The sequence below is a fragment of the Tachyglossus aculeatus genome, chromosome 3 (assembly GCF_015852505.1).
Source record: "Tachyglossus aculeatus isolate mTacAcu1 chromosome 3, mTacAcu1.pri, whole genome shotgun sequence".
Taxonomy (NCBI): domain Eukaryota; kingdom Metazoa; phylum Chordata; class Mammalia; order Monotremata; family Tachyglossidae; genus Tachyglossus; species Tachyglossus aculeatus.
In genome coordinates, this window is record NC_052068.1 from 24,007,224 (window position 1) to 24,032,359 (window position 25,136).

At 47.8% G+C, this 25,136-nt stretch overlaps 1 protein-coding gene and 2 non-coding genes across 4 annotated transcripts in view; 1 reads left to right on the forward strand and 2 right to left on the reverse strand.

Annotated features, from left to right (window-relative positions):
* LOC119925582 (dynamin binding protein) overlaps positions 1 to 25,136 on the reverse strand; it is a 183,880-nt gene that overhangs the window by 70,496 nt on the left and 88,248 nt on the right. The window contains exon 4 of one of the 2 annotated variants that reach the window (XM_038743898.1): positions 15,930 to 17,927. In XM_038743898.1, the coding sequence (XP_038599826.1) occupies positions 15,930 to 17,927 (1,998 nt within the window). Of the gene's footprint in view, positions 1 to 2,246; positions 3,479 to 15,929; positions 17,928 to 25,136 lie in introns of those variants that run through there. The other variant, XM_038743899.1, reaches the window with a different exon arrangement.
* On the reverse strand, positions 1,272 to 1,409 carry LOC119926063. The gene has a single exon (XR_005449976.1). It is a non-coding gene; the product is annotated as a small nucleolar RNA SNORA7 (small nucleolar RNA).
* LOC119926108 lies at positions 19,677 to 19,814 on the forward strand. The gene has a single exon (XR_005450017.1). It is a non-coding gene; the product is annotated as a small nucleolar RNA SNORA7 (small nucleolar RNA).

Genomic DNA, 25,136 nt, shown 5'->3' on the forward strand with positions numbered 1-25,136 from the left:
ACAGAAAGCTGTAGGTAAGAGAGACCGATGAGGAGAGAGACTCAAGGTAATAATAATAATGGCATTTATTAAACGCTTACTATGTGCAAAACATTGTTCTAAGCGCTGGGGAGGTTACAAGGTGACCAGGTTGTCCCACGGGGGGCTCACAGTCTTAGTCCCCATTTTACAGATGAGGTAACTGAGGCCCAGAGAAGTAATTGTTCCGGGAGCCCTCCTGGTAGCTGAGGGGGACTTGTGCCAGAGTGATGGTTGCTAGGGTGGCTCTGAAACATACTATCCAAATATAGTTTGGTAGGGCTTAGGGACTGATACAATATGGGAGGTAAATAGGAAGGGCATTAAATGCCTCCAGATCCAAACTTGGAAGAGGAGAGGATTCAGGAAAGAAGAATAGGACTTCCATTTTATAAATTTATTTTACTTGTACATATTTACTATTCTATTTATTTTGCTAATGATGGGCATATAGCTTTAATTCTACTTGTTCTGACGATTTTGACACATGTCTACATGTTTTGTTGTGTTGTCTGTCTCCCCCTTCTAGACTGAGCGCCCGATGTTGGATAGGGACCATCTCTATACACTGCCGACTTGTACTTCTCATGTGTGTTGTAATAATAATAATAATAATGATGGCATTTGTTAAGCGCTTACTATGTGCAAAGCACCGTTCTAAGCACTGGGGGAGGTTACAAGGTGATCAGCCTGTCCCCCAGGGGGCTCACAGTTTTAATCCCCATTTTACAGATGAGGTAACTGAGGCACAGAGAAGTTAAATGACTTGCCCAAAGTCACACAGCTGACAGTTGGCGGTGCCGGGATTTGAACCAATGATCTCTGACTCCAAAGCCCGTGCTCTTTCCACTGAGCCACGCTCGGCACACAGTAAGTGCTCAATAAATACGATTGAATAATTAAATGAATGAACTAATAAGTTTGAGTACCAGTGGATCATCCACTTAGAGACATCCTAAATTCAATCGCGTTTATTGAGCGCTTACTGTGTGCAAAGCACTGTAACTAAGTGCTTGGGGGATTCTTGCCTTGTCTTATGCTATCGAGTCGTTTCCAACCCATAGCGACACCACGGACACATCTCTCTCAGAATGCCCCGCTCTCCATCTGCAATCGTTCTGGTTATGTATCCCTAGAGTTTTCTTGGTTAAAATATGTAAGTGGTTTACCATTGCCGCCTTCCACACAGTAAATTCGAGACTCCACCCTTGATTTTCTCCCATGTCGCTGCTGCCCAGCATGGGTGAGTTTTGACTTGTAGCATATTGCCTTCCACTCGCTAGCCACTGTGCAAGCTAGGAATGGAATGGGTAGGCCTCTGCTTGACTTTCCCTCCCTTAGCCGAGACTGGTAGAGTACTGGAAACTCTCCAGGAGTGACCCTGAGAGTGGGTGTGAGGGAGTACAATACAAGAATAAACAGACACATTCCCTGCCCACATCAGGCTTACAGTCTAGGGGCAGAAGAAAACATGGGTCTGTAGAGGAGGAGAGATCAGGACTGGAGGTGTGGTTTGGGGAGTTAGGATGGGAGCGATGATAAATGGCAACAGTTGTCCTACCCAATGCACATAAGAACATGGTGACTATTTACTTAAGCTTTGAGCTTGGAAATATGTACTCTGCAAATTCAAGGTACTAACCCACATAGGCATGTGGATCCTTTTTCCCTTTCCCAGGTTTCATTTCTTGCCCTCATCATGAAATAAAAAAAAATATTTTAAAGTATCTTAACACAGGTCTAAGTGTCCTGCCCACTGATTCTAATAGGGGCTTGGAGTACGAAGCAGAAGAAACAGGCAAAGGAAAAACAGGTCATTATTAGTGAAAACCCTTGGCCTAGGTGCCCTGTCAACTGCTTGGATTATTTGTGAAAGCCACTGGGGCAGCTCCAGGGTGGACAGACAGCTCTGACTCCTTATTTCAGGTTCCAGACTCCTAAGAGAGGCCCCGGGACATAAGAAAGTATGAGGAAATGTCCCGGGAAACCAGCCATCTTTACGACATTTCCAACCCTCATGTGAACTGTTTTTTTTGCCTCGCCCTCTCCCCGAGACAACGTAATTGGTCTAATAGGGAGGAGTCTGTCCAAGGAAAATTTCATTATTAGCACTAGCCAGGAAAAGTTCCTCTCAGACCTCAGGCTGGGTGAGATTCTGGTTCAGGGTCAGATCACTTTTTTCCAGCTAATTTTCCAGGCTATTTTCCCCTAAAGGGTTAAGCAAGTACCTTGACTTCTTTTCCTGTTGTTCACAAAAGCAGAGTGCCTTAAGGTACTTGGGGCTGTGCGCCGGTAGCAGCTGTTCCTTTCCCAGGAGACTGGGCCATTCACCCGGGCCTCATCCTCCATCTCCCAGCCGTGCCGCTGTCCTCTCGGGCTTTGGAAAGTAGCCCTTAACTGGTATTCCCACTTGTCTCCCTTCGCATCTTGCCTCCCAACTCCTTCCAGCTGGCCGAAACCTTCAGATTCCAGATCCTTCGGTCTGCGGATTCCGCCCTGAGCACCTAGGCTCTTTGGGCCCCGGGAAGTATCGCTAGGATGCTCACAGTCTGCCGGCCGAGAGTTACAGTCTTCCCCATGCATCTCCAAGTTTCTCGGATCCACGGGGTCACTTGTTTTCTGGTAAGTATAATAATCCGGATAGCTGTTTCCGTGGACCGAAAACTTGTTTTCTGGTTGCCTGGTGCTCTCGCTGTCCCAGATCCCCTCTCCCCTCCCCAGGTACTTTCTACAATCCTCAGGTCCATAACAGAAACCTCTGAGGTTCCCAGGAAAGCTGGTAACCTTCTTGTAATCCTCACTTTGATCATTCCAATTCCCACGATCCATATACCGGTCATCGGCCATCACAGGGTTGCCATGATAATTGCCCCCATTTTGGCGGTCCCTACACCGCCCTTCAGTTTTTCTATGATCCTCGGGGTCCCGATCCAAATCTCGGACCATGCAACAGCCATTAGCCGTCAAATGATTGCCAGGTTCCTCTCCTGGATCTCTGTTGCCTAAGGACGACTCGTCCTGGTACTGAAAATCCCGTTTCCTGGAATCTGTATTCGGATTTTGGGCCATCCTGCTGCTACCCCAGTCTGGAGACTGGCCATTATGGTTTATATCCAGGTCTTCAATCTCTTGGGGATTTTCAGAGTAATAGGCCACGCTCCAGGACTCCAAGCAGCTCCTTCCGGTGTTTCCAGAATCCCAGTAGCCACAGTCCCGTTTCCTATAGCCCTGGTTCTGCCCTGCAGTTCGGTAGAAGGGAAAGTCATCATGTTCTCGGTAAAGTTTTCCCCCTTCGTCGAGGCTCCCGTTGCTCCGTCTGTCGCAGTCCTCATAATCCCAGCTAGGGATTCGCAAACCCTTTGCCACTTCGTCGCTCAGCTCTCTGGGGGGGTCATCCATGCTTAATAGGCGTGGGTGGGCTCCCCACATCTCAGCACTGCCTTCTCCATAAATCCAGTTTGGGCTGTTGTACAGGCAGGTGCAGCGAGGGTCACGGGCTGGGTCTCACCAACACCGCACGGCAGGCACTCCCTCCTCTCACTGCTTCCGTTGGAATTCAGTGGGATGTGTGTGTTTGTGGGGGTAGGGGGGTGTGGGTGTGTATATGTGTGTGTTCCAACCTTAGCACCCAATCAGGGAGCTGCCCTGAAGATAATGAGTAACCAGTGTCACACGATCTGAGTTGGCAATTCTGCGTGGTGTTTCCCTCAAGCTGGTCAGACTGGCTTGGCTGCTTCGTAGCGCCAGGCGGTGACCAAGGGCCCTCTAAAACTGCAGTGGGGGGTTTCGAAGGAAGGAGGCAAGGGTGGGGGCATAGGAAAGTGTCAATTTCCTGAAAGTTGGGATTAAGAGTCTCTCATCTAGAGCTCGTCTTCCAACACTATTCGAAACATCCTCTGTTCCTCACTCGGTGGGAGCCCTAAGGGCTTGTCCCATTTTCCTCCGTGGTTTCCCCCAAGGTCCTTTTCGTTCTTCTTCTGTGTACTTCCTCCTCCCTCCACTCTATTATTTTCTCTCTCACCTAGGATGCTCAAGTTAACAAGAGGGGAATAATCAAATTGCAAACCATTACCATTCAAATGCCTGAAGATGTTGGGAGTTGAAGGGGGAAAGGTAGCTAATTTTTCTTTTCAGAAGGAGTGAGGCCTAGTGGAAAGAGCATGATCCTGGGAGTCAGGGAACCTAGGCTCTAATCCCTGCTCCTCCACTTGTCTGTTGTGTGACCTGAGGAAAATCACTTCACTTCCCTGAGCCTCAGTTTCCTCCTCTGTAAAAAATGGGAGTTCAGTACTTGTTCTCCCTCCTATTTAGATTGTGAACCCTGGTCGTTCGGGGCTGTGTCTGACCTGATTATATATAATATATAGAATATATTATATATTCTATATGTTGCCAACTTGTACTTCCCAAGAGCTTAGTACAGTGATCTGCACACAGTAAGCACTCAATAAATATGATTGATTGATTGATTGATTATCTGGTATTTACCCCAACTATTCAGAAGTGCTTGGCTCATAGTATTTCAAGAGAGATCTCCCTTCCCCTCTCAAAATCCAACCCCTCCACCTGCACCTCCGATCCCACCCCTCCTCACCTTATTAAAACACTTGCCCCCTCCCTTCCTCCCTCTCTGACCACAATCTTCAACCACTCACTCTCCAAATGCTTCTTCCCTACTGCTTTCAAACATGCTTGTGTATCCCTTATCTTAAAAAATCCCTCCCTTGACCTCATGGCTCCGTGACACAGACAGACCCCACAGGACTCACAGCTTTAATTCCCATTATACAGTTGAGGTAATTGAGGCACAGAAAAGTGAAGTGATTTGTCCAAGGTCACACAACAGGCAAATGGAGGAGCAGGGATTAGAATCTAGGTTATAATATAATAACATTTATTATTATTTATTATTATGTGGTTAAGCATTTATTAAGCACTTACTATGTGCAAAGCACTGTTCTAAGTGCTGGGGAGGTTACAAGGCGATCAGGTTGTCCCACGGGGGGCTCAGTCTCCATTTTACAGATGAGGGAACTGAGGAACAGAGAAGTGAAGTGACTTGCCCAAAGTCACACAGCTGACAAATGGTGGAGCCAGGATTTGAACCCATGACCTCTGACTCCAAAGCCCAGGCTCTTCCCACTGAGCCACGCTGCTTCTCTGGTTCTCTGACTCCCACGGCCATTCTCTTTCCACTAGGTCTCACTCCTTCTGAAAGGAAAAATTAGCTACCTCTCTCCCTTCAACTCCCAACATCTTCAGGTGTTTGAATGGTAATGGTTTGCAAATTGATTATTCCCCTCTTGATAACCTGATCACCCAAGGTGAGGTAGAGAATAACAGAGTAGAGGGAGGAGGAAGTACACATAAGAAGAATGCAAAGGAGCTTGGGCCTGGGCTCTATCCACTAGGCTATGCTGCTTCTCTATATCTATACCTATACTATCTACTTCCTCTCCTCAACCTCCTGCAGTCTGGTTTCTGTCCCTTGTTATATTGTGCTTAATTCAGTGCTCTGCCCACAGTAAGCACTCAATAAATATGACTGATTGATTTATTTCACTCCACGGAAACTGCCCTCCCTAGGGTCATCAATGACCTCTTTCTTCCCAAGTCCAACAGCTTCTACTCCATCTTAATCCTCCTCGACCTCTCAGTTGCCTTCAACACTGGAGCCCACCCCCTTCTTCTGGAAACATTATCCAACCTTGACTTCACTGACACTCCTGATTCTCCTTTCTTTCTGGCCACTTCTCAGTCTCTTTCGCAGGCTCCTCCTCTGCCTCCCATCCCCTAACTCAAGGCTCAGTTCTGGGTCCGCTTCTATTCTCCACCTACATCCACTCCCTTGGAGAACTCAATAGATCCCAAGTGACTTCAATTACCTTCTCTATGCAGATGATTCCCAAACCTACCTCTCCCTTTCTCTATAGTCTGGCATTTTTTCCTGCCTTCAGGACATCTCTACTTTGATGTTCCACTGACACCTCAAACTTCAGTTGCCCTAAACAGAACTCATCTTCCTACCCAAGCCTTGTCCTCCATGTCTTTTCCATCTCTATAGACAATACCACTATCCTTCCTGCCTCATAACCCTGTAACCTTGGCATTTTCCTCAACTCATCTCTCTCATTCAATCCACAAATCCTATCGGTGGTATGTTCACAATTTCTCTAGAATACACCGTTTCCTCTTCATCCACACATCTAATAGGCTGATCCAAGCATTATATCCGACCTTGACGACTGCATCAGCCTCCTCCCTAACCTCCATGCTTCCTGTCTCTTCCCACTCCAGTCCTTTACTGCCCAGATCATTTTTCTAAAAAAAGTTCAGTCTCTCTGCTCCTCAAGAACCTCTAGTGATTGCCCATCCACCTCTATATCAAATGGAAACTCCATACCACTGGCTTAAAAGCTCTCAATTACCTTGCCCTCTCCTACCTCAAATTACTGATTTCCAACTACAATACAGCTCTTCTAACGCCAACCTACTAATTCTACCTCAATGTCGTCTATCTCGCTACGGCCCCCTTGCCCATATCCTCCCTCTGGCCTGGAATTCCCTTCCCCTTCCTATGTGACAGAGTACCACTCTCCCTATTCAAAGCCTTATTAAAACCACATCTCCTCTAAAAAGCCTTCCCTGATTAAGCTCTCAGTTCAGCTACTATGCGCTTCAATCTGTACCCTATAAGCCCTTGATATTCATGGCTCACTCAGTCCCAATACACTTCTGCAATAATAATAATGATGGCATTTGTTAAGCGCTTACTATGTGCAAAGCACTGTTCTAAGCGCTGGGGGGATACAAGGTGATCAGGTTGTCCCATGCAGGGCTCACAGTCTTAATCCCCATTTTACAGATGAGGTAACTGAGGCTCAGAAGTGAAGTGACTTGCTGAAGGTCACACAGCAGGCATGTGGCTGAGCCGGGATTCAAACCCACGACCTCTGACTCCAAAGCCTGTGCTCTTTCCACTGAGCCACGGTGCTGCTCTGTACATATCTCTAGACTAAAACCTCGTTGAGGGCAGAGAATATGTCTATTCATTGCTATAGTTTACTCTCCCAAGTGCTTATTACAATTCTTTGCACACAGTAAGCATTCAATAACTATGACTGAATGAATAGATTTTTAATTTATTTTAATGTCTGTCTCCCCCTTTAGACCGTAAGCTCCTTATGGGCAAGCCATGTGTAATAATAGTAATAACAATGATGGTATTTGTTAAGCCATGAGCCAAGCACTGTTCTAAGCACTGGGATAGAGACAAGGTTATCATGTTGTCCCATGTGGGGCTCACAGTCTAAATCCCCATTTTATAGATGAGGTAACTGAGGCAGAGAGAAGTTAAGTGACTTGCCCAAAGTCACACAGCTGACAACCGTCTACCAACTCTGTTGTGTTGTACTCTCCCAAGCACTTGATACAGTGCTCTGCACAAAGTAAGCGTTCAATCAATTACACAGATTACTTAAACACCACAGTTATTATTATTTTAATTATTATTAGCCTGAAATGCCAGAGTTCTCCAGGTGTCCATTTCCCCTATCTGTAATCTATTTTAATGTCTGGCTCCCTCTAAACTGTAAGGTCCTTGTGGGCAGGAATCACAAATACCAATTCTGTTGTATTGTACTTTCCCTAGTGCTTTGTACAGTGTTCTGCACACAGTAAGTGCTCAAAAATACTAATGATTGATTGATTTGAGGTTGGCCCTCCCTCAGAGGTTTTAGGATGATTTCGTTTCTTCCCTGGATTTTCTCAAACCTTCTTAGTCATCTCTCTCATTCCTGGGATGACTCCCCACACCACCCACCCCATCTTCTTCTAAAATTACCTTCATGCTCCTTTATGCTCATGGTATTTGTTAATAATAATAATAATGGTATTTGTTAAGCACTTACTATGTGCCAAGCACTGGGAGATACAAGGTGATCAGGTTGTCCCATGTGGGGCTCACAGTCTTCACCCCCATTTTACAGATGAGGTAAATGAGGCACAGAGAAGTTAAGTGGCCTGCCCAAGGTCACACAGCTGACAAGTGGTGGAGCTGGGATTCGAACCCATTCATTCATTCATTCATTCGTATTTATCGAGCACTTACTGTGTGCAGAGCACTGGACTAAGCGCTTGGGAAGTACAGGATCACATTTACTTGCTCTATTATACTTTTACTAGTTTTTAATACAGTGTTCTGCATACCATACAAGCTCAATAATATTGCTGGTTGATTGAGAGCACTATACTAAGCCCCTGGGGAACTAGAACAGAAACCCATGACCTCTGACTCCAAGCCCATGCTCTTTCCACTGAGCCACACTGTAGTGCCAGCCCTTATTGTATGTTAAGCGCTGGGATAGACACGGTATGGGGAGGGAAAACAGGTACTGGATCCCTATTTTACAGATGAGAGAACTGAGGCAGAGTGAAATGGTGCCCAGTTCCATCTTCTCACCCCTTCAAGCTGTTGCCTAGCCCCTTGCCAGTCACTAATGAGGCCAACTGAGTGGGCAGACTGGGCAAAACCTGGCCACAGTTTGCCCAACCTCCAACATGGCAGCAGAGAGGGGGATTCCTGGGATACATTAGCTGTATTCAGCCAGAGTGCGACAATTAGGAATGAGATGGGGGGTTTTTTTTGCTTGTTTTTTCAGAAGAGGTTATGATTCCAAGAGGAGAAAGAATGGGGAAAAGCCACATGGTGTAAAACAGCGAGTGTAACAACAGACAATTCTCTTATGTGCACATGTGGAGATGGCACAGACACACATTGGCCTTCTCACACCTACCCACAGATAAGTTTCATCATCATCTTTGAACACCAGGGCAAATTTTAAAATCTACGCATGTATGCAGATCTATAGGAATAACCATATCTGTGCAAATATATGTGCATATAAATGAAAGAGGAACTGAGATAGGCATACGCATATATGTAGATACATGCATAGCTCTTTTCCCTGATTAATTGGAAGGACAGGTGGATTTTTTCCAGAACCATTACAGAGACACAGTTCTCTCCAACTCATGAAAAGTCTTTTGAGTAGCTAGTATTGGAAACTGCTCATAAAGAACTATTAAATCAAATGGAATAAAAAGGGAATAACGAGTAACGAGTCAGCAGCATAGCTGCAGATAGCAGCAACACAGATGTTTTCCTGCCTACAGAAAAAGCATTAACAGCACTGATAGGTAAATTATGTAGTTGGAGGGTTCCAGACATAATTTTTTTCCCAATCCTAGACACACACATACATACACACACATACATACACACACATGCACGCATGCCTCTTTCCACCCACCCTCCTCCCCACCCTGCCCTCAGCCTTGTGAAATATTTTCAAAAATTGCCGTCAGCTGACAGCGTAGATAAACTCACTGTGGGTAGGGAATATGTCTGTTTATTGTTATAGTGTACTCTCTCAGGCACTTAGTGCAGTAGGTGCTTAATAAATATGATTGAATGAATGAATGAATGAACGAACCAGGATGGCCAAACTGCAGCTTGTGAGCCACCTGCCGTTTCTTCTTCCCTTGCTGTGTAACTCCTAGGGAAAGGCTTCCTAATTTCTCAGTTCACCATGGTGGCGTTGGGTTCGGTGATCCACTGCTGCTCTTTCCTGCTAAAGGCATTTTTCATTATCTTGGGTCCTTGGCAGTGTGGCTCAGTGGAAAGAGCCCGGGCTTTGGAGTCAGAGGTCATGGGTTCAAATCCCGGCTCTGCCACTTGTCAGCTGTGTGATTTTGGGCAAGTCACTTCACTTCTCTGGGCCTCAGTTCCCTCATCTGTAAAATGAGGATTAAGACTGTGAGCCCCCCATGGGACAACCTGATCACCTTGTAAACTCTTCAGTGCTTAGAACAGTGCTTTGCACATAGTAAGCGCTTAATAAATGCCATTATTATTATTTTATTATTATTATTATTATTATTTTTATTAGGTTTTTGGTCCCCTGAGTCAAAGCCTTACTGAAGGCTCACCTCCACCAAGAGACCTTCCCAGACTAAGCCCCACTTTTCCCCATCTAATAATAATAACAATAATGATGGCATTTATTAAGCGCTTACTATGTGCAAAGCACTGCTCTAAGCGCTGGGGAGGTTACAAGGTGATCAGGTTGTCCCATGGGGGACTCACGGTCTTAATCCACGTTTTACAGATGAGGTAACTGAGGCCCAGAGACGTTATTTAAGTGACTTGCCCAAAGTCACCCAGCTGACAATTGGCAGAATCAGAATTAGAACCCATGACCTCGGACTCCAAAGCCCATGCTCTTTCCTCTGAGCCACGCTGCTTCCCACTCCCACTCCCTTCTGCGTTGCCCTGACTCGCTCCCTTTGCTCTTCCCCTGTCCCAGCCCCAAAGCACTTATGTCTTGTCTTGTGCCGCGAGCCACTTCCTACATACTTGTAATTTTATCTATCCCTTTCAGAAGCAGCGTGGCTTAGTGGAAAAGAGCCCGGGCTTTGGAGTCAGAGGTCATGGGTTCAAATCCCAGCTCTGGCACTTGTCAGCTGTGTGACTTTCGGCAAGTCACTTAACTCCTCTGTGCTTCAGTTCCCTCATCTGTTAAATGGGGATAAAGACTGTGAGCCTGACGAGGGACAAAATGATCACCTTGTAACCTCCCCAGTGCTTAGAACAGTGCTTGGCACATAGTAAGCGCTTAATAAATGCCATCATTATTATTATTATTTCCCCCTTCCAGCCCCAAGCACTTATGTACATATCTGTAATTTTATTTATTTGTATTGATGTCTGTCTCCCCTACTGTAGACTGTGAGCTTGCGTGGGCAGGGAATGTCACTGTTTATTGTTGTATTGTACTTTCCCAAACCCTTAGTACAGTGCTCTGCAGAGTAAACGCTCAGTATTACGATTGAATGAATTAATGAATGGGTCACAACTCTTCAGTTCTTAAGCTTGGCCACTCCTGGGATGGACCAGGAATATCAAATCAGTCAATCAGTGGAATTTAGTAATATGCCATCATAGTACCTCATGGGTTGGCACCATGAAACTTTTACAGCTTGTCTGCTCAAGGAAGTAGCCCAACCTTGGGAAGGGGAGGGAGATGGGGAGGGACCAGAGGGGCAGGAAAAAGCTAGAGTGACTGAAGGAAGTGGATGCTATTTGCTGCGGCATTTGTCTTAGGGCAATCAGTGTTCCCTTGGACACTATGTTTTGGCACTTTCCGCCTCATGATCTAGGTAAGTGGGGTGAAGGGGTCAGCAGTGGAAGGGGAGGGGAAGAAGCTGGCATTAGTAAGCCTGGGCAGGGTAGGACCGTAAACATTTTATCCACATTTCATGAGATGCCAATTCTTTAAAACCCACCTGCACGGCTGGCTAACTACCAACTGATCAGTTGCCCCATATACCGATAATTGTCTCTACCAAAGTCTTTTATCTCACTGAAAGTGTTATTCTGTGAAAAACGCGGTGTGGGTCTACACTAAGGTCACTTGGGGGTCGTATTAGGAAAATATCAGAGTGGCTTATCATTTGAATTACCCCGGAGTCCCTGAGATGCCCAAGTTCTTGGAGAAGGACGCCTACAGGAACAAGAGACCCCCAAGTCAGCACCAGGCAATAAACAAATGGGACCACAAACCTCTGGAAGCTACAGCTGAAGAGTTCTATTCTTCAATGCCAAACACTAGGCCACAGTTTTCAGACACACACACACACACACACACACACACACACACACACACACACACACACATGATTTTTCACCCCCCAGTGGCATCTTCTTTGAGTACGAAGGACAACTGCATTTATTAAGTCCCAAACTCTAAATTCTCTTTCTTGAGCTTCTGGACTGTAAGCCCACTGTTGGCAGGGAATGTGTCTGTTACATTGTTATTTCGTAGTCTCCCAAGCACTTAGTACAGTGCTCTGCACACAGTAAGCACTCAATCCTCCCTCCCAGCCCCACAGCACTTATGTACATAGCTGTAATTTATTTATTTATATTAATGTCTGTCTCCCGCTCTAGACTGTAAGCTCGCTGTGGGCAGGGAATGGGTCTGTTGCTTTGTTATTTTGTAGTCTCCCAAGCACTTAGTACAGTGCTCTGCGCACAGTAAGCACTCAATCCTCCCTCCCAGCCCCACAGCACTTATGTACATATCTGTAATTTATTTATATTAATATCTGTCTCCCGTTCTAGACTGTAAGCTCATTGTGTGCAGGAAATGTGTCTGTTTATGCTGTACTCGTCCAAGGGCTTAATATAGTGCTCAATAAATATGGCTGAATGAATGAATAAACACAATTGATTGACTGAATGAGCCCCTCATGGTAGTCCCACAATTGCATCAACCCCTCTTGTTCTTGCTCCCCAAAATCCAGTTAATGTTTCCACATTTTTCATTTACAACGGCCTCGGTCAGCATGGCTACAGTTGGCTAGACAAATTATTGCTATGACTGTGAGAAATGGGTAAATTAAAAAAAAGAGGTCAGATGGATCTAGATTCCAATAGAAAGCCTATGCATGGGAGTCAGGTGCTGTTACAACATTAAGAGATGAAGAGCAAATCCTTCCCTAGGCACAATTAACTTCTCTTCTCCCCTACCCTGCTCCCAGGTGTCTAACTATATTGAACATTTAGCTTCTAAGCCATAATAATACCTCAGAAAAATCAGCCTCGGAATGAGTTATGTGAATAACTCATTCGCATCTTACCCCGGGGAAGAAATCATTTATGCCGGGCGGAAAAAAGAAGTCAGAGTTCATTCCTTTTCCAGTCGGTCTCACCCTGAGGGGGAGGGTGACGAAGGATGAAGTTCTCTGACAGCGTAGAGCGGTGGCTCGAGCCCTCCCTGCTCTTTGAGCCCTCTCCACCTGCCCACTTGGGCTCTGAAATGCTGAGGTGACTACAGGGTTTCCTTACAGCCAAGCTTGAGGCCTGAGGGATTAAGTAGCCCAAGGGATGCCAGCACAGCATGGTTGGGATGGCCACCGGACTGACTTCCCCACAGTCCGGCCATGCTGCCGTGGTACTGAACGTTAGTCGGGTGACCTGGACCGCCCCAGCTGCTGGAGACCCCCCACCCCGGAGGCCTAAGCCCAACCCGTCTCTACAGCCGGGCACTGACCTGGTGGCCAGTGGGTGCCCAGCAAGTTTCCCGCGATGCGGGAGAGTCCCTGGGGTTGCAGATTCCATCACGGACCTCAGGAGCACCTTTGGGCTGGGTCAGCGACCTTCGATGACCCCCATCTACCCAGGGGATGGCCACGTCCTTCAGATTCCCTCTTTACGGGGACTCCACCGACCCTACTGTATTGTTCTCTCCCAAGCGCTGAGTACAGTGCTCAACACCCGGAGAGTGCCCAAGACTGTGAGCCCATTGTTGGGTAGGGACTGTCTCTATGTGTTGCCAATTTGTACTTCCCAAGCGCTTAGTACAGTGCTCTGCACATAGTAAGCGCTCAATCAATCAATCAATCAATCAATCAATCGTATTTATTGAGCGCTTACTATGTGCAGAGCACTGTACTAAGCGCTTGGGAAGTACAAATTGGCAACACATAGAGACAGTCCCTACCCAACAGTGGGCTCACAGTCTAAAAGGGGGAGACAGAGAACAGAACCAAACATACCAACAAAATAAAATAAATAGGATAGTAAGCGCTCAATAAATACGATTGATGATGATAAGCACCACTGATTGATGGTGGTAATATATATGGTGCTTTGTATATATGGTTGTACATATTTATTACTCTATTTATTTATTTATTTATTTATTTTACTTGTACATTTCTATCCTATTTATTTTATTTTGTTGGTATGTTTGGTTCTGTTCTCTGTCTCCCCCTTTTAGACTGTGAGCCCACTGTTGGGTAGGGACTGTCTCTATGTGTTGCCAATTTGTACTTCCCAAGCGCTTAGTACAGTGCTCTGCACATAGTAAGCGCTCAATAAATAGGATTGATTGATTGATTGATTGGTAAACCTATTGGCAGCCCCTTAGTACAGGGCTCTGCGTTGAGTAAATACCACTGATTGATTGATCAACCAATCACTCCCTAGCAGAGGGAGTGGTCTAAACCCCCCCAAACTGGTTAAGCCTGTTACTGGACTGGTTGGGAGGGAGGGGAATTATCTAGGGCTCCTTGTTTCCTGGGCCCTGTGGATGCTGATAATCCCATTGATAGGAAAATGACATTTTGGCAGGGCTTAGATTTACTGAACCAACGGCCAGGAGGTCAAGAGCACCATTCGCAGACCAAGAGAAATCAAGAAGCTCCTTGGGTTTCATTTTAGGGGCGGAGAGCCCCCTAACTAGGAGTGAGAGGGGATAAGGAGGGATAATAATAATAATAATAATAATAATAATAGCATTTGTTAAGCGCTTACTATGTGCAAAGCACTGTTCTAAGCACTGGGGAGGAAACAAGGTGATCAGGTTGTCCCACGTGGAGCTCACAGTCTTAATCCCCATTTTACAGATGAGGGAACTGAGGCACAGAGAAGTTAAGTGACTTGCCCAAAGGCACACAGCTGACAAGCGGCGGAGCCGGGACTAGAATCCATGACCTCGGGCTCCCAAGCCCGTGCTCTTTCCACTGAGCCATGCTGCTTCCCTGTCATGGATCCAGCTGTTCTCGTACACGCCAGAGACAGTGACATGCTCTCGGAGTACTTTGTTAATCCCTCCCTCCTCCCAATAGCACTTCCGTCCGTATCTTTAAACTCTGCTGCGTTTCCCTAGCTGGAATTTATTTTAGTGTGCATCTCCCCTGCTAGATTGTTAGCTCCTTGAGGGCAATAACAATAATAATAATAATAATAATAATAATAATAATAATAATAACAATAATAGTGATGGTATTTGTTAAGCGCTTATTATGTGCCAGGAGCTGTACTAAGTGCTGGGGTGGATACAAGCTAACCAGGTTGGACATAGTTTCTCACAGGGGCTCATAGTCTCAAACCCCATTTTACGAGAAGCAGCGTGGCTCAATGGAAAGAGCCCGGGCTTGGGAGTCAGAGGTCATGGGTTCAAATCCCGGCTCCGCCAATTGTCAGCTGTGTGACCTTGGGCAAGTCACTTAACTTCTCTGTGCCTCAGTTACCTCATCTAGACTGTGAGCCCACTGTTGGGTAGGGACTGTCTCTATGTGTTGCCAACTTGTAGTTCCCAAGCGCTTAGTACAGTGCTGTGCACACAGTAAGCGCTCAATAAATACAATTGATTGATTGATTGAAAACAGGGATTAAGACTGTGAGCCCCCCGTGGGACAACCTGATCATCTTGTATCCTCCCCAGCACCTAGAACAGTGCTTTGCACATAGTAAGCGCTTAACAAATGCCATCGTTATTATTATTATTAGATGAGGTAACTGAGGTCCAGAAAAGTGAAGTGATTTGCTCAAGGTCACACCCTGTGGGGGAGCCAGAATTAGAACCCGTGGCCTTCTAACTCTCAAGCTCGTGCTCAAGCCACTATGCCATGCTGCTTCTCTAGAGAAGCAGTGTGGCCCAGTGGAAAGAGCCTGGGCTTTGGAGTCAGAGGTCTGGGTTCAAATCCCGGCTCCACCACTTGTCAGCTGCGTGACTTTGGGCAAGTCACTTCTCTGAGCCTCAGTTACCTCATCTGTAAAATGGGGATGATGACTGTGAGCCCCCCGTGGGACCACCTGATCACCTTGTAACCTCCCTAGCGCTTAGAACAGTGCTTTGCACATAGTAAGTGCTTAATAAATGCTATTATTATTATTATTATTATTATTACTGGCAAGGAGCGTGTCTGCTATTGTATTCTCCCAGGCACTTTGCGCAGTGCTCTGCAAAGAGTTTCACTCATTAAATACCACTAATTGCCAGCGTTCCCCCGGGCCAGTGTGCTAGGAGACAGGAGAGATGGTGCAGTCCTGCGCCTCTTACCTCGAAGTTGCTGCAGCTCCAGAGTCAGGCTCTCGATGTTACAGTCACAGAACTCCAGGTTCTCCAGGGTCTCTGCTCTTATCTGCTCACCATCCCTCTCCTCCAGAAGCAGGCTCAGTTCCTCGCGGGTCTTGCTGTAAACCTCCAAGTCCTGCTCAATTTCCCGAATCCTGACCAGAAGGAAAGGGTCACGGCAGGTGGGGTCGAGGATCCTGTCCGGGTATTCTTGGCCCTCTCCCTCCGGCACGTTCCGGCTGGGACCGCTGAGACGCTGGAGCTTTGGGGACGCCGAGCTGGTCCTCTGCTGGGCTGGGGGCGGCAGCGGAGCGGGGCGGGAGGGTCTCACCGAGAAGGGCGATTCGGGCTTCAGGTTCTGGCCGGTCAGGGTGGGGGCTGGAGCGTGCGGCCTGGGAGGGGGCGGCCTCAAGACCTTTCTCCTCTCAGGCAGCTCCCGGTGGACGTCGGGCTTGGGGGACCCGCGGACGATGTCCTTCTCGGAGCTGAAGTCCGTGATGGAGAAATGTCGGGAGATTTTCTGGTCCGGTTCAGCCCACGGCCCCGCCAGACTCTTCTCAAACTGCATCAGCTGCTCCGTCAGCTTGGAATCCAGATCCGTGCCACTCTCTCCTGGCAGAAGAACCGCCGCCGCGGGTGCCGGGGCGGGCCTCCCTTCCGGCTCCTCCGGCCCACTGCCAGAGCTGGAAGAATGCCCTTTGGGGGGCCGATCTCGCTTGTGGGCCCCCACAGCCGCATCCCCGGGCTGAGGGCTCTTCCGATGGGACTTGAAAAGCCTGGAGTCTGCCGCCGCCCAACTGCTGTGAAGAGAGGGCGCCTGGCCTCGGGCACTCTTTGGCCAGGATCCTGGCTCCTGAGGGGCTGTGCGGAGGCTACCCCTGTTCCTGGTGTCCAGAGGAAGAGTGCTGAAGAGCCTTTCTGAGCTGGAGCGGCCCTTCCCCATAGGGCCAGCACACTCATTCTTCTGCCCTTGAAGCTGAGGGGGCACACTCAGCTGAGGATGAGGGGTCACACCATTGGTCGTCTTCGCAGGGTCACTGAGGGAGATGTCTTTGGCTTCAGGCGCCACTCCCGGGCTTCTCGGGGCCCTCCCCTTAGGATCCCCCCTACTCTCGGACTGCTCACTAGGAGCCAAGGGGCCCAGAGGTGAGCTGAATGGGCCAAGGGCACCGCAGCCGGACATTAGCTCAGTTTTCTTCTCATGAGATTCATCCTTGGGCTCCTCCGGGGCTAGGAAAGTTCGCAGGCTGTCTGGCGGGGCTTGGGGGCTTCTATACCAATCGCCGTCCAGTGGCAGCTCTACGGCTTCCTCCTTCCTTGGGCTGGGGGAGGTTCCCTGCAGCTTCACGAACCTGTGAGGAAAGATGCCTTTGCGGCCCCTCAGCGTTCCTTCTAGCCAGCCATCCTCCAGGGTCCCCAGGATGCGGATTCTGTCACCCACCTCGAAGTCCAGCTCTTTGGGTTCCAGGGCCTGGAACTTGTAGAGGGCGATCCCGAAGGTCCCCGGCTCCTCTCCATCCTCCCGTGGCTCCCCGTCCTCCCCATCCTCTTTCTCCTCCAGCGGAGGCATGTCTATCCCGCCATTAAGCGTGTGAGCTTCACGGTCCCCCAGGCCGGTGGGCTCGTCCACGGTCCTCAGGGGGCCCAAAAGTTCCACAAAACCTTCCGGGAAAATGCCTCTCCGACCCTCCAGCTCTCCTTCATACCAGCCCGGCTCGGGCACGGCGATGATGGTGATGACGTCCCCTTCTCGGAAGTCCAGCTCCTCGTCCAGCTGGGCAGAGAGCCCCATCAGAGCCCGGGCCCGCCCCATTGAATACCCCGGGGTCTGAAGCAGGGTGCTCTCAGACTGCCACTGGCGGCTACGGGATGAGAGGCAGAGCTCTCGCACGCACGTGGAGGGGAAGAAGCCCCGGATGCCCCAGCAGCTTCGGCCCTGCGGCCAGGGGGAGGCCTGAGGGCCATCCAGGATCACCAGGTCCCCTGAAGCGGAGGAGAAACCAGAGTAAGGACAGCGGGGTGAGCCACCGATTCCCAACCAGCCCCCCTTCAAACCCTTCCTGAAGGCACAAGGCACATCTCATCCAAGAGGCCTTCCCAGACTAAGCCCCACTTTTCTTCATCTCCCACTCCTTCTGCATTCCCTTTGCTCTTCCCCGCTTTCCCAGCCCTACAGCACTTATGTATTCATTCATTCATTCAATCGTATTTACTGAGCGCTTACTGTGTGCAGAGCACTGTACTGAGCACTTGGGAAGTACAAGCTGGCAACATATAGAGACGGTCCCTACCCAATATATCTGTAATTTTATTTATTTGTATTGATGTCTGTCTCCCCCTCTCTGGACTGTGAGATCGTTGTGGGCAGGGACCGTCACTCCAGTGAGATGCCCGCATCCAGCCTCCACGGAGGTCCCTTGGTCAATGGGATGACAATCCATCCTTGAAATGCTGTATGGGGTTTGTTAGACGTGGCAGGTCTTACCCCTCTTCCCCTCAATCCTGTCTCTGCCCAGCAGTTCATGCTCTTGGTCATCAAAGGTTAGGAAGAGGAAACTGTGTCTATCAACCCTGTATTGTACTCTCCCTAGCTCTTAGTACAGTGACACCCATCTACACATTTTATTTTGTTGTCTGTCTCCCCCTTCTAGACTGTGAGCCCGTTGTTGGGTAGGGACAGTCTCTATAGGCTGCCGACTTGTACTTCCCAAGTGCTTAGTACAGTGCTCTGCACACAGTAAGTGTTCAATAAATAGGATTGATTGATTGAATGAATGAACAGCTCATGCTGAGGGCTCCTCTCTATTTTAGGGAGAAGCCTTGGAGTCAGAAGATTAGAAGGGTTCTAATCCCAGCTGCACCGCTTGTCTGCTGTGTTACCTTGGGCAAGTTACTTAAATTCTCTGTGCCTCAGCTCCCTCATCTGTAAAATGGGGTTTAAAACTGTGAGCCACATGTGGGATACTCAGTCAGTCAATCGTATTTACTGAATACTTACTGTGTTCACAGCACTGTACTACTTGGGAGAATACAATATAAAAATCAGCAGACACATTCCCTGCCCACAGTGAGCTTATGTTCTGTGTCCAATGTGATTTGCTTGTATCCACCCCAGCGCTTAGTCTGGTGCCTGGCACATAGTAAGCACTTAACAAATACCACAATGCTTCTTCTTCTTCAGGATGAGTTGCCTGAGAGGTTTGTTGGATGAGCCTCATCGTCACTGGGTTCTCTGCCTCCAGCCTCTCACCGCTTCGGTCGGTTTCCACACCACTTCTGCATCATCAGGTCAGAGCGCCACATGGGATACAACTCCCCACTCCTCAGAAACCTAACCTGTATCTACCCCAGCACTTAGTAAACTGCCTGGTACAATCGACTCCTTTTGGCTAAAGGGCCCAGGTGTCCTGCAGTAGAAAGAACAACCTCAGAGTTCTGAATGCCACCTCGGTGACCAAGCTACTGGCAGGGGCCACCGAGGCAGGGCCTGCTTCAGACAACTGGCTTCCCTGAAATGGGTAAAAAAAATCGCCCCTCCTTCCCTAGACTATTCTTGTCCCAGCTCTGACTCTCACCTGCCCCATAACCTTGGGTGAATCTCTGTTCCTTAGCTTCATCGTTCTAAGATGGGGATAAGAAATCTGCTGTTGCCAGTGGGTTGGGGTGCCATTCTGGCTGTTTTTCAGGAAAACCTTCACTGCCTTACCGTATCACCTTGTCCTAGGGGATACATCCCTCTCAGGGTCGCACCTGGAGAGTTTCCAGGACTCTACCAGTCTCGGCTATGGGAGGGAGAGTCAAGCAGAGGCCTATCCATTCCATTCCTAGCTTGGGGAGTGGCTAACGAGAGGAAGGCAATCTGCTGCAAGTCAAAGCTCACCCATGCTGGGCAGCAGCAGCATGGGAGACAGTCGAGGGTGGAGACTCGAGTTTACTGCGCGGAAGGCGGAGGTGGTAAACCAATTCCGTATTTTTACCAAGAAAACTCTATGGATACACAACCAGAATGATTGCAGATGGGGAGCGGGACAGTCTGGGAGAGATGTGTCCGTGGTGTCGCTATGGATCGGACACCATAAGACGAGACAAGGGGATACAGTTGGAGATCACAATGGCAGCCAGCTCGGTCTCAGACCCAAGGGCCTCTCAGTTTCAGGATGTGATTCCTAGGACCTCAACCTCAGTGGGAAGAAGTCAGGCTTTGAGAGGAAACTGGAACACCCCGACTTAAGGTGATCTCTCCATCACCTCGCCCCCTCCTACCTCACCTCCCTTCTCTCCTTCTACAGCCCACCCTGCACCCTCCGCTCCTCTGACGCTAATCTCCTCACCGTGCCTCGTTCTCGCCTGTCCCACCGTCGACCCCCGGCCCACGTCATCCTCCGGGCCTGGAATGCCCTCCCTCTGCCCCTCCGCCAAGCTAGCTCTCTTCTTCCCTTCAAGGCCCTGCTGAGAGCTCACCTCCTCCAGGAGGCCTTCCCAGACTGAGCCCCTTCCTTCCTCTCCCCCTCGCCCCCCTCTCCATCCCCCCCATCTTACCTCCTTCCCTTCCCCACAGCACCTGTATATATGTATATATGTTTGTACATATTTTTTACTCTATTTATTTATTTATTTTATTTGTACATATCTATTCTATTTATTTTATTTTGTTAGTATGTTTGGTTTTGTTCTCTGTCTCCCCCTTCTAGACTGTGAGCCCACTGTTGGGTAGGGACTGTCTCTATATGTTGCCAATTTGTACTTCCCAAGCGCTTAGTACAGTGCTCTGCACATAGTAAGCGCTCAATAAATACGATTGATGATGATGATGATGATGAAGAAGTCAGGCTTTGAGAGGAAACTGGAGCACCCCGACTTAAGCACGCATGTGCCAAGCACTGTATCAAGCGCTGGGGTGGATACAAAGCTATCAGATTGGAAGTACGCCTTGTTCCACAGGCAACTCACAATCGAAATTGGAGGAAGAACAGGTACTGAATCCTCATTTTACAGAAAACTGAGGCTCAGAGAAGTGAAGTGACTTGTTCTACGTCACATAGCAGGCAAGTGGCAGAGCTAGGATTAGAACCCAGGTGCTCCGATTCCCAGGCACATGCTCTTTCCACTAATCCATACCCCCTCTTCCTTCTCATTTCACAGCTGCAAAAAGTATAATAATAATAATAATTGAGGTATTTGTTAAATGCTTACTATGTTAACTAGCAAACATTGCTACTGTGTTTGCTAGTAAACATGGTTGCTATGTTTACTTACTATGTTAGAGAAGCAGCTTGGCTCAGTGGAAAAAGCCCGGGCTTCGAAGTCAGAGGTCATGGGTTCAAACCCTGGCTCCGCCAATTGTCAGCTGTGTGGCTTTGGGCAAGTCACTTAACTTCTCTGTGCCTCAGTCACCTCATCTGTAAAATGGGGATTAAGACTGTGAGACCCCATGGGACAACCTGATCACCTTGTAACCTCCCTGGTGCTTAGAACAGTGCTTTGCACATAGTAAGTGCTTAATAAATGTCATTATTATTATTATTATTATTACTATTATGTGCCAGGCACTGTTCTGAGCGCTGGGGTGGACACAAGCAAATCAGGTTGGACACAGTTCCAGTCCCACATGGAGCTCACGGTCTTCATCCCCATTTTACAGATGCGGTAACTGAGGCCCAAAGAAGAGAAGTGACTTGCCCAAGGACACACAGCAAACAAGTGGCAGAGTCAGGATTAGAACCCGTGACCATGCTCTATCCACTACGCCATGCTGCTTCTCATATCAAAGATGGGGTAAATCAAATGTTTGGGTAAATGTCTTCTTGTCAGTGGGGAATCTTTTGCTCCTCTAGTCTGCCAATCCCTTTTAAAGATAAAAGCTGCTTTTTAAAAAATTGTATTTGTTAATGCTATGTTCCAGGCACTGTACTAAGTTCTGGGGATGATACAAGCTAAGGCTGGATACAGTCTATGTTCCACATGGTGCTCATAGTCTTAATTCCCATTTTACAGATGAGGGAACTGAGGCACAAAGAAGAGACTTGTCCAGGTTCACACAGCAGACAAGTGGAGGAGCTATACACACACACACACATATATATATATATATGTATATATATATATATATATAATAATGGCATTTATTAAGCACTTACTATGTGCAAGGCACTGTTCTAAGCACTGGGGAGGTTACAAGGTGATCAGGTTGTCCCATGGGAGGCTCACAGTCTTAATCCCCATTTTACAGATGAGGTAACTGAGGCCCAGAGAACTGAAGTGGCTTGCCCAAAGTCACACAGCTGACAGTTGGCGCAGTCGGGATTGGAACCCATGACCTCTGACTCCAAAGCCTGTGCTCTTTCCACTGAGCCATATATACATATACATGTATATATATATATATATATACATGTATATGTATATATGTATATATATATATATATATATATATATATATATATATAAAAGTACACAGCACTGCTTGGCATTGTTCCTACTAATGAATGCTACCTTACAGCAGGTCTGCCATTCTGGGTGTTTTCCAGGAAAACCTTCACTGTGCTACCATATCACCCTGTCCTAAGGGATAGAATGGGCAGGGAATGGGTCTGTTTGTTGTTATATTGTTCTCTCCCAAGTGCTTAGTACACTGTTTTGCATACACTAAGTGCTCAATAAATACAATTGAATGAATGAATGAAATACGGGTGGAGTTCAAAATGTACAAATTTCCAGCTCAACTGGCCAGCTTGGAGATAGAAAGAGGAAGGATGGTGACCCCTGGTGGAGATTAATAATAATAATAATGGCATTTATTAAGCGCTTACTATGTGCCAAGCACTGTTCTAAGCGCTGGGGAGGTTACAAGGTGATCAGATTGTCCCACGGGGGGCTCACAGTCCTCATCCCCATTTTACAGATGAGGGAACTGAGGCCCAGAGAAGTTAAGTGACTTGCCCAGTGTGGGACGGTGATTGGGTCCGATTCGATTGTCCTGTATCTACCCCAGAGCTTAGTCCAGCACTTGGCACGAAGTAAGCACTCACCGTGCTTCTCTTCTTCATTCATTCATTCGATCGTATTTATTGAGCGCGGACTGTGTGCAGAGCACTGTACTAAGCGCTTGGGAAGTACAAGTCGGTGACATATTTCTTCAACCCAGCCCACACACTTCGCTGCTCTGGTGCTAACCTTTTCACTGCGCCTCCATCTCGCCTGTCTTGCCACTGTCCTCTGGCCCACATCCCGCCTCTGGCCTGGAATGTCCTCCCTCCTCAAATCCTCCAATCAATCAATCACTCGTATTTATTGAGCACTTACTGTGTGCAGAGCACTGTACTAAGCGCTTGGGAAGTCCAAGTTGGCAACATATAGAGACGGTCCCTACCCAACAGTGGGCTCACAGTCTAGAAGGGGGAGACAGAGAACAAAACAAAACATATCAACAAAATAAAACAGACAATTACTCCCCCCCTTTCAAAGCCTTACCAAAGGGACATCTCCTCCAAGAGGCCTTCCCAGACTAAGCCTCATTTTTCCTCATCTCCCACTCCCTTCTCCTTCACCCTGACTTTCTCCCTTGGCTCTTCCCCGCCGCCAGCCCCACAACACTAATGTATATGTCTGTAATTTTATTTCTTTACATTGATGTCTGTTTACTTGTATTGACGCTTGTTTCCCCCTTCCAGACTGTGAGCTCGTTGTGGGCAGGGACTGTCTCTCTTTACTGCTGCACTGTACTTTCCCAAGCATTAGTACAGTGCTCTGTACACGGTAAGCACTCAATAAATACAATTGAATGGATGAAAAAGGAGAAAAAAAACCCTGGCCCCTTTGGGCTGTGCCACTACTATTTCTAGGCAGGGAGAGGCAGCAGAGGATGTTGGGGATGATGATTTGCCCCCTTCTTCCTTCACCCAACTTGTACTTCCCAAGCGCTTAGTACAGTGCTCTGCACACAGTAAGCGCTCAATAAATACGATTGATTGATTGATTGATTCACCCACAGTCTTCCTTTTTATCCCCCAATCATTCAGATCCTATACCACTGGAGGCCCTGGAATATTCAACTTTAAGAGAAGCAAGATTATAATCAGGAGAAGCAGTGTGGTCAGCTTGTTTTGGGCAGGGAATGTGCTTGCTTATTGCTGCACTGTACTTTCCCAATCGCTTAGTACAGTGCTCTGCACACAGTAATAATAATAATAATGTTGGTATTTGTTAAGCGCTTATTCTGTGCCAAGCACTGTTCTAAGCAAGCGGTGGGGAGGTTACAAGGTGATCAGGTTGTCCCACAGTCACACAGTCTTAATCCCCACTTTAGAGATGAGGTCACTGAGGCACAGAGAAGTGACTTGCCCAAAGTCACACAGCTGACAACTGGCACAGCGGGGATTTGAACCCATGACCTTTGACTCCCAAGCCCGGGCTCTTTCCACTGAGCCACGCTGCTTCTCAGCGCTCAATAAAGACATTGAATGGATGCATGGGCTGCAGCGTGGCTTAGTGGAAAGAGCACGGGCTTGGGAGCCAGAGGTCGTGGGTTCTAATCCCGGCTCTGCCACTTGTCAGCTGTGTGACTTTGGGCAAGTCACTTCACTTCTCTGAGCCTCAGTTACTTCATCTGTAAAATGGGGATCAAGACTGTGAGCCCCAAGTGGGACAACTTGATTACCTTGTATCTATCCCTTGTATCTGAGAAGCAGCGTGGCTCAGTGGAAAGAGCATGGGCTTCGGAGTCAGAGGTCATGGGTTCGAATCCCATCTCCGCCACATGTCTGCTGTGTGACCTTGGGCACGTCACTTAACTTCTCTGAGCCTCAGTTACCTCATCTGTAAAATGGGGATTAAGACTGTGAGCCCCACGTGGGACAACCTGATCACCTTGTATTTCCCCAGTGCTTAGAACAGTGCTTTGCACATAGTAAGCGCTTAACAAATGCCATTATTATTATTATTATTATTATTATTACCCCAATGCTCAGAACAGAGCTTGGCACATAGTAAGCGCTTAATACCATTATTATTATTATTATTCTAATCCTGGCTGTGCCATGTGCCTGTTGCGTTACCTTGGACAAGTCACTTAACCTCTCTAGACTTTATTTTTCTCATCTGTAACATGGGGACTCAATGTCTCTCCTCCTTCCTACTAAGATTGGGAGGGTCTGTGTTGGATCTGATTACCTTGTATCTACCCCAGCACTTGGA